Source organism: Photinus pyralis, unplaced genomic scaffold, assembly GCF_008802855.1.
Source record: "Photinus pyralis isolate 1611_PpyrPB1 unplaced genomic scaffold, Ppyr1.3 Ppyr1.4_LG1, whole genome shotgun sequence".
NCBI lineage: Eukaryota > Metazoa > Arthropoda > Insecta > Coleoptera > Lampyridae > Photinus > Photinus pyralis.
In genome coordinates, this window is record NW_022170249.1 from 58,806,806 (window position 1) to 58,819,067 (window position 12,262).

The 12,262-nt window shown below is 37.4% G+C and overlaps 1 protein-coding gene across 1 annotated transcript; it reads left to right on the top strand.

Moving 5' to 3' along the window:
* Positions 1 to 392: 392 nt before the first annotated feature.
* Positions 393 to 10,797, top strand: LOC116160291 (DNA (cytosine-5)-methyltransferase PliMCI-like). Its single transcript, XM_031473465.1, has 13 exons — positions 393 to 507; positions 554 to 849; positions 1,988 to 2,569; positions 3,275 to 3,946; positions 4,400 to 4,590; positions 4,645 to 4,807; positions 4,862 to 5,102; positions 5,153 to 5,350; positions 5,402 to 5,562; positions 9,124 to 9,395; positions 9,448 to 10,050; positions 10,101 to 10,327; positions 10,379 to 10,797. The coding sequence occupies exons 1-13, from the start codon at positions 501 to 503 to the stop codon at positions 10,576 to 10,578; spliced, it is 3,813 nt and encodes a 1,270-aa protein (XP_031329325.1). The 5' UTR covers positions 393 to 500; the 3' UTR covers positions 10,579 to 10,797.
* Positions 10,798 to 12,262: the final 1,465 nt, after the last annotated feature.

Sequence of the window (12,262 nt, forward strand, 5' to 3'; positions counted from 1 at the left end):
TTTGGTGAGTCCGTAATCCCCAGAGTCAGGAAAATGTATTTACAGGAGACATGTACTGAGAGCATCACCCGCGGTAGACGTATATATCCGCCGCATGGAAGCCTCAGGGTCCCCACTTTCGCCCCGGGTCTTTCGAAATGATCTTATGAAATTTTTGGACTTCCAGAAGACCCTCAATGTTCCCTCTATCTTCAAACATGGTCCTTATACCTGCGCTAAGCGATCTTGAGATCTTCCCAGTCCGCAGGCGGCTTAGTTCGTTGTTTATTCATTAAAACAACGGTTAGTCGAAGCGGGGATTTTATAAATCGCGCATTTAAAATCGTAGCGGGTAGCGCATGCGCAATTTTTCGGAGTCACGTCGGATTGTAGACGCTAGTTTTGCGTTTTCCCGCGTTTTCTAACCAAAGATACTTTGACAGTTGCAAAGTTTTATATGAAAGTTTTAAAAGAAAAAAGGAAAGAAAGGTGGTTTCATTGTGGAAGTGAGAATTACAGTCATGTCAGGTAAACCATAATTAATCTTGCAAGTACCATCACTACTTTCTTTCAGATCGGAAAAGAAAAATTGAAGATACAGTGCCTTGCATACCCATTGAGGAACAGACAATCAAAAAACTAAAAATTTTGGATAACCACAATGGCACAACCGAAAACACAATTAAAACACAACCCTTCAAGACAGAACGATGTAACATCTGTAGACAATATCTCAACGAAGTTGCAATATACAACGGACATCCAAATTATTCTGTCGAGGAATTTATTTCACTGACAGATCCCAAGTTAATGTTGTTTACGGGTGAAGAGAGTGATATAAATGAAAGGGACGTACATCCTGTGCATAAGGTAAGTAACTTTAATGCAGTTAAGTATTCTTGGAGATTTGTACCTATTTATTTTAAATTCTGTTAGATTATGTTATTGTACGCGGGCACATATAGTTAGGACTAAATACGGGAAATAGGTCGGACCTAGAAGATATATTGGAAAAGATGTATACAAACTTTGCAAAATTTGATGTACTTAATTAATAATTATGTACCTAATATAGCCATCAGTATACAGGGTGACCAGAGTCCATGGCCCTTTTATTTGTTTAAGAGGTCCGTGCCAGAGTCGGACTGGGCAGGTGAGGTACAAAGGAAATTCCCACAGGGCCTTTCGCTTTGGAAAACACTTTGTCACATTTAATAGAATGGGCAAAAAAAATTCTGGTGCCAACGTTGGGTTAGGTATTGTAAAGGGGGGCTTCTGTACAAAAATCTCTGACATTGTAATTTGTTCCAAAGAACACGTCACAGAAGGTTTGGTGTGTGTGATGTTCTCCATATACCACCCAATCGAAATTTGAGCTCCATTTTCCAACTTTTATGGACTACTTTCACATTTTTCAAGATATTTAGTTCGTTTTTTTGCATTTGGTAGGTTATAGTTCTGGCACCTGAGCCTGACGATTAATTTGCGCATGCGCAATGTCAACTTTTTTATTTATAGAGATATTTTTTTGAAATTTTAACCACCGATTCTTCTGGTAGAGATACGCATATCGCATATTGTAAAAATTAGACGTCCGCATGCCCAAGCACATAATAGTCCGTTATATGACCTTTCGGATGTTTTCATGGAAAATGCGCTAAAGTTACTCGGCCTCAGGAGAAACCTTGTTTTCATTTTCCTATTTCATTTTATACATTTGGCCATGGGGATTTAAAAAATACCGGGAAATGCATTAAATTTGAATCGATCTTCAAACGACGATTTTTCAAAAATTTTTTGCAAAAATGCAGAAATTCTGAGTAACTAAAATCGACGTTAAACCACTACATTGAGTGGACTATAAAGACAGGTATTTTAGGTCCATAAGTGATACTTTTACGGTCTCGGACATGAATGTTTCCTAAAAAAAAAGTTCATTTATTACGTTTGACGTAATTATAATATTATTTTTAAATTTATTTTTGACATGTTATTATTAACATTTCAGATAACGTACTTCAGCGTATATGACAAAAATGGGCATCTGTGCCCATTTGATACCGGCTTAATAGAAGCCAATAAACCTCTGTACTTTTCTGGTTACATCAAACCTATTTACGAAGATGATCCTACGACAAATAATGGGATTCCGACACATGACATGGGACCTATCAACGAATGGTTCCTTTCGGGATTTGACGGAGGCGAAAAAGCTCTGGTGGGATTCTCGACTTTATTCGCCGAATATTATTTGATGGAGGCATCACCTGAGTACGAACCCATGATGAAGATTTTGAGAATAAAAATTCATTTGGCGAAAATTGTTATTGAATTTCTGATAGAGGAAGCGTGTCAGGAGCCGACATACGAAGATTTACTTCAGTACTTGCTTCAGTCTAACGATCCGGACCAAACTGAGGACACACTGTTGCGACACGCTCAGTTTATTTGTGACCAAGTTTCAAGTTTTGATGAAGCTGCCGATAGTGATGAACAGATGTTCATTACCACACCTTGTATGCGTACACTTGTTGAAATGGCCGGAGTTACGTTTAGAGTGCGTAAAAGGATGAGGAAAATTGAAAATAAGGTAAGCATATATAGGACCATACCAGGAAGAATAAACCATTCCATTATGATTACACCATTAATGAACTCACAATGAAGCGTGTTAATGTACCTACCGAGAGACTATAATGTTTAATTACCAGTTAACTAATAAAAAAAAAATTGCGCATGTGCCGCAAAATTTTTTTTGATTCGGCTTTAGTTTTACTCGAGGTGCCTACATACAAAATTTTATTTCAATATCTTAACCAATACAAAAATTGGATTGCGGATGCGCAAAACAAATTTTTTTGATCCTGCATTAGTTTCACCTTTATTCGAAGTTGGTACATAAAAATTTTTATTTAAATATCTTAACAAATAAAACAATTGGATTGCGCATGTGCAAATAATTTTTTAGGATCTGCATAGTCGCTTGGGGTTTAAGGAATATTTACTAACACAGAAAACCGGACATTCATATGTTCTTTGTAGAAACCCTGCGATAACACGTGCTTATCTTGAAACTAATTAGCCCACGCAGCGATAATACTCTTATCGCAGTAACCGGTAACACTTTTACAAAAGAATAAGCTGAATCTTTTAACACGTAATTTGTTTTGGTTGTTAATGAGTTGATCACACTGGAATCACGTATCTTGCCCCCAAACTCACATTTAATCAAATTCAACGAGATTAGCAGATATTCAATTCTGATCAGATAATTTATTATTATTTATTTGTATAGACCGGGATTAAAAAGAAACCGTCAGCTTGGAGCAAAGCAACGACCACAAAATTAGTCCAGGAAGTTTTTGAAACTTTTTTCCCCGACCAAATCGATCGAAAGGAGAATGACGATAAAGGCCCCCGCCGTAAACGCTGCGGTATTTGCGAAGCTTGTCAGAGACCGGATTGCGGCAAGTGCGCACACTGTCAGAATATGTTGAAGTTTGGAGGTACGGGTCGTAGCAAACAGGCCTGTTTAGTACGGAGATGCCCGAACATGGCCATTCAAGCTGCCAATGAAGACGCGTCGGATGGTGAGGACGATCAAGCCGATAGTGTAAATGTGGAAAGTAAGGCGTCACTGTCGAAACGTATTATTCACAAGGTCATGTGGATTGATGAAGCTACATTTAAACATAAAGCTCGCTCTTATTATCAATCGGCGCAAGTTGGCGATTTAGTCATTGAATTAGACGATTGCGTCGTACTTAATTCAGAAGAGCCGAATCAACCGCTCTGGATAGCGCGTGTAGGATACATGTGGCAAGAACGCGATGCGACGTTGTTTCACGCACATCTATTTTGCCGTGGGTCTGATACAGTATTGGGAGAGACTGCGGATCCACGTGAACTGTTTGTTGTAGATGTGTGCGAAAATTGTCCTTTAGGCAGCATAGTGCGCAAAGCGAACGTAAGTTTCTTTTATATTTTTTGATCAGTTGATATTGTGCCATTAGCATACTATTGGTGTATTGTGTTTGTGTAAAATGTTGTTGATGTAAAATATATGGTTTGACTTATAAAAAAAAATACAAAAAATGCAGTGATATTTTGTGATCACATGGTAGAAGTAATCTTTATCTAAACTGCCAATTTTTTATACATAATCAATATTCCTGGTTGAAATATACACACACTTCTGAATCCTAAACAAATTTGAAATCTAATTAAAGGACTAGTATTACTTAAAATAAATGCAAAATTGCAATGAATGAACCAAAATACCCATCCTTTGTTGCGATTTGATTCTTTTCAATACAAAGTCTGTTTTGTGCCAATAATAAATACTCATGGATGGATTCCTTTAGGAATATTAAAATCATGTAACCACAGGTTGTTTTAAGTTATATATATTTAACTTTAGGTGGAAAAACGAACAGTACCGAAGAACTGGGCCACGAATGGTGGTTTAGACAGCTTACCACCTCGTCTAGATGACGATGGGCGAACATTTTTTTATAGTAAACGATATGACTCGGAGAACAGTAGATTTGTTGATTTGCAAAAGGAAGAGGAGGACGAATCAATCCCGTATACACCTTGCGATTGTTGCAGGTATAATAGTGTTTTCAATTTTTCGTTGAGCAACATACATGTAATATTCCCTAGGAGGCGCAATCAGAAAAAGAAACACGAATTAATTACTTACCAGAACGGTGCTGTCCACTGGTGCGGTGATATTTACAGGGTAGGAAGTGGAGTCTTTCTTGAACCAGATGCCTTCAGTTTCAAATCTAATGCTACACATGATACCACTAACTCCTCTAATCAGGTAAGTACACCATGTAATACTTAAAACTTATCTTATGTTTTTGTGTGGATTTAGAACGAAAATCATGTTAATCACGAGCTGTACCCAGAGTATTATCGTAAACGTAGCGATAATTTGAAGGGATCCAATGCAGAGACGCCCGATCCGTTTTGTATTGCATTAATTGAAGATATTGTTGAATTTTCAAATGCTGTGAAAATTCGAGTCCGCAAGTTTTACAGGCCAGAAAATACTCATGAAGGTTCATTATTATCTTATCGGAAAGATTTAAACCTTGTGTATTGGTCCACTGAAGGTTGTTTGTTTCTTATGCTTTTTTTTTTAATGGTAAGATTATTCTTTCAGAAAAGACAGTAAACTTTAGTCTTGTAACTGGTAAGTGCTACATTGCTTGTAGCAATGCGCTGGAGATTCCAGTTGATGAATGGAGCAGCAGAGGACCTTATCGATTTTATTTCACTCAAGCTTATGATGAAAAAAAGCAACTGTTTTATGATGTACCTTCGGAGGGACTTAATATTGGATTAATAAGCAAAGGCAAAGGTATTTATTCCGTACAAAATCATCACATTATTTGTGGTTACTAATTGTCAGGCAAAGGAAAAGGCAAATCCAAACAGGTTGATAAGCCTTCCAAAGATCTGGCTCCTGAATGGGACGTTCCACGAAAATTAAAGTGCATGGACGTATTTGCCGGTTGTGGTGGATTGTCTGAGGGCCTCCATCAAGCCAAAATTGCAGAAACAAAATGGGCGGTATGTGTTTTTTTATTTTTTTATTGTCCCTCTCTTGTTGAAGGGCCCTCAACAGGTTTTCGTCGAATTGCAGAGTGACCCTCATAATGCTTTTTAGAGGTTCCTCTGCAGAAGGTCTTAAGTTGTTCTATACTATTCCGGCATTTACCTTACGAATGAGGAAAATTGCAGAACAATCTAATTCGGCGTAGCTGACAGATTTCTCGAAACTGATCTTGGAAATTCCCATTTCATGTCACAGATGAAAAATTCACCTCAACTCAGGTTGGAACACCCGACCTCCCGGCTGTGTAGCCCAACTTTTTACCACTGAGCCACACAGACATAAAGAATATACTAGTCAAAACTACAGCTAGTGTGATCAGAATTTGAATGAAACTGGGCCAAACGCGCCTTTGTGATCAATAGAAAATATTTACGCACTTTGGGCAGTGCGTTGTGTGCAATGGCAAATGGTCACTAAGACACCCCCAAAACACATGTCCAGCAGCTCAAAACATATTAAAGTTGAAATTTTGAATTTTATTATTTTCCTCGTACATGTCCGACTTCGATTACAAAGAAAAATCCCCATACTGACTTGAATTTTATTAAATTTCGGAGATACAGTGGCCTAGATTAACTCCCGACAATTCCTAAGAATTAACTAAACAAATTTTAATTAACACCCGCCATATAATTCTCCGGCACGATTAGAAAAAACTATTTGGGCCGCACTTTGGGTTCGATTAAACACACATTAATTGACAAAGACAACAAAGACATTTCACAAAACATTAAAGAAATTAAAACAATTCTGAAAGGAAGAAAAGCATTTAGAGCTTGTTTTTACACATACCACGGACGCAGGCGTTCGACAGACAATTAAATAAAGAAATCTTAATTACCTAGGTACTTTAAGTTTTTCAATATTCCAATAAATGTGGCTGTACAAATTTTGTGAAAATCGGGCGCACTCGGAACTCACACAAACACACACTCGAACTAACATTTTTTTCATTAACGGACAAAACGCTTTAAAAACGTTTCATGAATTTACGTCGTTAAAACTTAAATCTCAACGTGCTAACTTAACCTTCTTGTACACAACTTTATTTAAAAAAAAACGATTAATTTGGTCTCCAACTCAAGAAAGATAGGACCGATTGCCCAAGATAACTGCGTATCAAAATGTGCAAGGTTCGCAAACCATTAGTAACAAGCAAACAAAAAGTCTGGTTAAAACGTTGTCCCCATAGTATTTAAATGATCCACCATTTCTATCAAAGCATAATCTCCTTCTTTATGAATTTTCAAATAAACCGCCAATCACAATAAGACATGAATAACGCCGGATTCGACACAACGCGTCCTAATTTGCGCCGAGAAAAGCGCACATCTTCGTAAAGCACCTGCAACTGCAAATGTGCATCAATTCAATTTCGCCCAACAATAAACCCTCTTATCGCAAATAGAGCTGGGCAGTATTCGATTTTGTAAATGCTTTTTAGTATTCAAATCCTTTAAAGTATTCAAATACTTTGTAATTAAATACTTTTATGGAAGCAGTATTTGTATTTGTAACTGAAATACTTTCACAAATATTTAGTATTCGAATACTTCGCAAAGTATTTGGATACTTCGTAAAGTATTCGAATACTTCGCATAGTATTTGAATACTTAACCTTCCTTTTTTACCAAAAATTGACTACTCCAAAATTTCTCGGGAAAACACTTTTTCTTATTAATTTTGGTGCGTAGAATCCAAAACAATTCGTACTTTTTCGATCAGACTTCTCAATCAAAAGTTATAGACTAGAAACCAATTTCGAAAGAAAATTCAAAGGGCTGTAACTTTTGAACTAGTAGCCCAATCTTGGAACTGTTTGAAATTAAGGATTCTACAGGCCACATTCTATAAGAAACATTTTTTTCCGGGTCGATCTGAGACAATTTTTTCTTCGCGCCTCAAAAAAAGGCAGTGTATAACCTTCCTTTTTTACCAAAAATCGACTGCACCAAAATTTCTCGGGAAAACACTTTCTCTTATATTCTACAGGCCACATTCTATAAGAAAAATTTTTTTCCGGGTCGATCTGAGACAATTTTTTTTGAGAGCCTCAAAAAAAGGCAGTGTATAACCTTCCGTTTTTGCCAAAAATCGACTGCACCAAAATTTCTCGGCAAAACACTTTTTCTTATTAATTTTGGTGCGTAGAATCCAAAACAATTTGTACTTTTTCGATCAGACTTCTCAATCAAAAGTTATAGACTAGAAATCAATTTCGAAAGAAAATTCAAAGGGCAGTAACTTTTGAACTAGTAGCCCAATCTTCAAACTGTTTGAAATTATGGATTCTACGGGCCAAATTCTATAAGAAAATGTTTTTTTCCCGGTCGATCTCAGACAATTTTTTTCCGGCCTCAAAAAAACGCAGTACTTTTAAGTTATTCAAATATTTGAGAACAATTTAGAAATGTTTAGGGAAAGTTTCCATTGTCACAAAATGAAATATAAAAATCCGATACAACTGAATACCGAACGATCTTGGAGTGAAACTTTTTGACTCGATAGTCTACTTAACTTAAAAACAATAGGGACCTTTCTTATATCCTTACGACCATGTGTACCAATTTTCAAAGCGATCGCACGTTTCTAAACTATCATGCACACGGACAAACGGATGGTCACAAATGGATCTGTTCCAAAATCGCTAGGATTAATTTCAGAAAGGCGTACTTATCATGTGCACGACGCTTTGAAAACTGGTACACGTATAAGAAAAGGTATAAGAAAGGTCCTGGTGGGTACCTCCTATATAATAATAATACACGCTTTTACTCCTCTTAAATTTGTATATAATAATAGAAATATAAAAAAGCTAACCCCATACAAAGTATAACTTGATTTTTAAGTAGTATTAAGACTTTTATCTAGTATACTATTTTAAATTTTTAATGTATTTGAGTGACAAGTATTTGAATACTTTTTACTGTATTCGAATACCTTTGAAAGTATTCGAATACATTCTAAAGTATTTGAATACTTATTTTTTAAAGTATTTGAATACTTATTTCTTAAAGTATTTGAATACTTTTCTATGTATCTGTATCGAGTATTCGCTTGTGCTGGACGTAAAAGTATTTAGTATTCAAATAGTTTTTGAAAGTATTCTGCCCAGCTCTGATCGCAAACGGCCAAATATAACCTTTTTTTTTAAATAACGCAAATTCGAATAAACGTAGAATGAAACCCAAGAGATCGTGGCAACCGCGCTCGCTTTCCGCACTACATTTCTTCTTATAGCCAGACATACCATTTTTCACGTTTGCAATGAAGCGGTACATTGTGTAAATTTTCCTATGCTGAGCAAAATACAAATTCAACAACGACAAGATGTCTCCAATTCTACCCATTGTAATCTGCCACAGAGCATGGGTAATGCAGACGTGTGATGTATATACGACTGTAAGAGACACAGTAAACAGTAAGCCTTTTATTATCCACGATATACATGTATGAGTGTATATCACATATCTCTAAACTTGCTCTCTTAACATTCCATAAATTTTATATTCCAGATTGAAAAAGAGCCTGCAGCTGCACGTGCGTTTAAGTTAAACAATCCGGATGCGATTGTATATACAGAAGATTGCAATGAGCTGCTGCGCATGATTATGTCAGAAAAGGAAAGTAAACGTAAGGGACTGCCAAGGAAAGGCGAAGTAGAGCTATTGGTGGGTGGCCCTCCGTGCCAAGGTTTTTCCGGAATGAATCGTTTCAATGCAGGCCAATATTCATTGTTCAAAAATTCGTTAATCTCTTCGTATCTCAGCTTCTGCGATTACTATCGGTTTGTAATTACCTCACTGTCAATCACGTGATTGGATTTGTGCAAATTTTAGACCGGCGTACTTCATTTTGGAAAATGTCCGCAATTTTGTATCATTTAAACGAAGCATGGTCCTAAAACTGACGCTACGTTGTCTACTAGCAATTGGTTATCAAGTGACGTTCGGTGTCGTGCAGGCAGGACACTACGGTGTGCCACAAACCAGACGTAGGTTGATTATAATGGCTGCCGCACCCGGAATGGTTCTACCTGCTTATCCCGAACCCCAACATGTTTTTAGCAAGAAGGGCTGTCAACTTTCAGTGCCGGTCGACGATTTTAAATTCTACACCGGTGTAAAATGGGGCGCGTCAGCTCCTTATCGTACTATAACGGTACGAGATGCGATGTCCGATTTGCCCAAGATTCGAAATGGCAGCAATTCGCAAAAGATGCCTTACGATTCTGAACCTATTTCGCATTTCCAAAGAGTCATACGCGATCATAACGCAACAGATTGTGTTATCGATCATATTTGTAAGGAGATGGCGCCAATTGTGGAGTCTCGCATGAGTCACATTCCTATTTATCCAGGAGCAGATTGGCGAGATTTACCAAATAGTGTTTTAAGATTATCTGATGGGACTTTCACCAATAAACTTAAATATCCTTACAGGTTTGATTCTTTATTTTTATTATGATTTTTTTAATGAAATTCCATTTCAGGTTTAAGAAGCAGAAAAGTTCTGAGCCGTGCAGAGGCGTGTGCGCCTGTGCTGTTACGGGTCACTGTGACGCAGCTGATCGTCAGTCAAACACTCTTATCCCATGGTGTTTACCACACACAGCTGATAGGCACAACAATTGGTCGGGATTGTATGGACGACTGGGTTGGGATGGATTTTTCAGCACAACCGTCACCAACCCTGAGCCAATGGGGAAGCAAGGAAGAGGTGCGTGATTGTAATCTTTTTATTATAGTTGTACATAAATTGCTTGTGCAGTGTTGCATCCAGAGCAGCATCGTGTTGTTAGCGTGAGGGAATGTGCACGTTCCCAAGGCTTTCCAGACAAATATCAGTTTCATGGAAATATTTTAGACAAGCATCGACAAGTTGGTAACGCAGTACCACCTCCCTTAGGTGCAGCGATTGGTAAAGAAATTGCAAAAGCTTTAACATTAACCCTTAAACCGGTTAACTAAACTATATACTGTCGGAACTTATAATTTTGTAGTTCAGATCTATTCTTCTTAATGTCTACAGCTAACCAATTTTAGAATGTGTTTGTTATAATTTTGTGTATTTTGTAGTTTTGCTTAGTTGACCATGACTATGTAGGCATTATTATTATTATCTGGCTGTTGTTATAATTTTATCTTTTTTATAAAAAAAGACCCGCCTGAATGTACAAAATGTACCTAATGCGTAATTAAACAAAATTTCATTTGAATATTTCAATAAATAAAAAAATTGGGTTGCGCATGCGCAAAACAAAATTTTTTTGTTCGCCATTAGTTTATTTTTATTCGTCATTCGTGGTGCCTATGTACAAAATTTCATTTAAATATCTCAACAAGTGCGCATGCGCAACAAATTGTTTTATTCATCATTAGTTTTAATTTGATTCGAGGTGCCTACATACAAAATTATCTTATCTTAACAAAAAAAAATTGGATTGCGCAAATACCAAAGTTGGGTTGCTCATGCGCAATTTTTTTTCAATCTGTTAGGTGCTTGAGATTTAGGGAATATTTACTAACACAGAAAACCGGACATTCATATGTTTTTTGTAACAAGAATATAAAGGAAACTTTTTTCGAGGTTTGGGCAGTTTTTGGACTGTAACTTTTTGGCCCGATTCTCTATGTACATGTGCCAATTTTCAAAGTGATCGGACTTTTCTAAACAAAGTTATCGTGCACACGGAGAGACAGACAGACAGCAATATAAAATTATAACCAATCTTGAGGATCGTTACTAAATCATTCAGCTTTCGGTTGAATGCCATGTATCATCTTTTTCGGATATAGTGTTTACTTTGAAAGTTGTAGGGGATTTATTACAGAAGCATTAACGGCATTAGAAGATTAAAAAGTGACGCTAGATGGCGCTAGGTGAAAAGAGCACCAATATAGCGTGTGAGTTTTAAACTTTTTTATGGTGCATAGGATTTTATTTATATTATATGTTCGTATACAACACTTATGCTACGCTCAACACCAGGGTTTTTAATATGCGGTACTCGATCGCTAACCTAGCTATCGGGAGAAGACTAAGCCTCACATGAATGATTGTGAATGAAACAATGCATTCAAGCGAATATCAACAACTTGCGTGTGGCCTTTGATCTCTTCCTGGGGGAGGGGGAACCACAAGGCGCAGTTCGAGGACCACGCCTATGGAATATGGAGGAGTTAAGTTAATTGGTTACGTGAACGATGTTAGTGTGCTAGTGGTTCAGCGGGAGCTACAAGAGGCGAAGAGCGGAATAGAGGGCGTGATTGATAGTGTTAGTGGATGGATGCACTGGAAAGGATTAGATACTGGGTCTCAAAATCTATAAAAGCTTGACTTTCTTTTCACATGTGGAGAAGGCTGTCGAAAAAGCAACTAGGGTAACAACAAGCGCGCAGAGAGGATACTGTGGAGCTGCTGGGGCCCCAGAGAGAGTAAGAGGAGGGTACTGGGATTAGCAGTAAACAATATAGTTTTGTATGGATGCGAGATGGGTAGCCGTGGTTTAAAGAAGGAAGGTTAGGGAAGAGCTAGATAAGTTCCAGAGGAAGTTGACCTTAAGGGTAGCGCCGGCATACCAAACAGTGTCCTCAGCAGGTCTTTTCGTGACGGCCAGCATACTACCATTGCGGATACTAGTTTAAGCCCAGG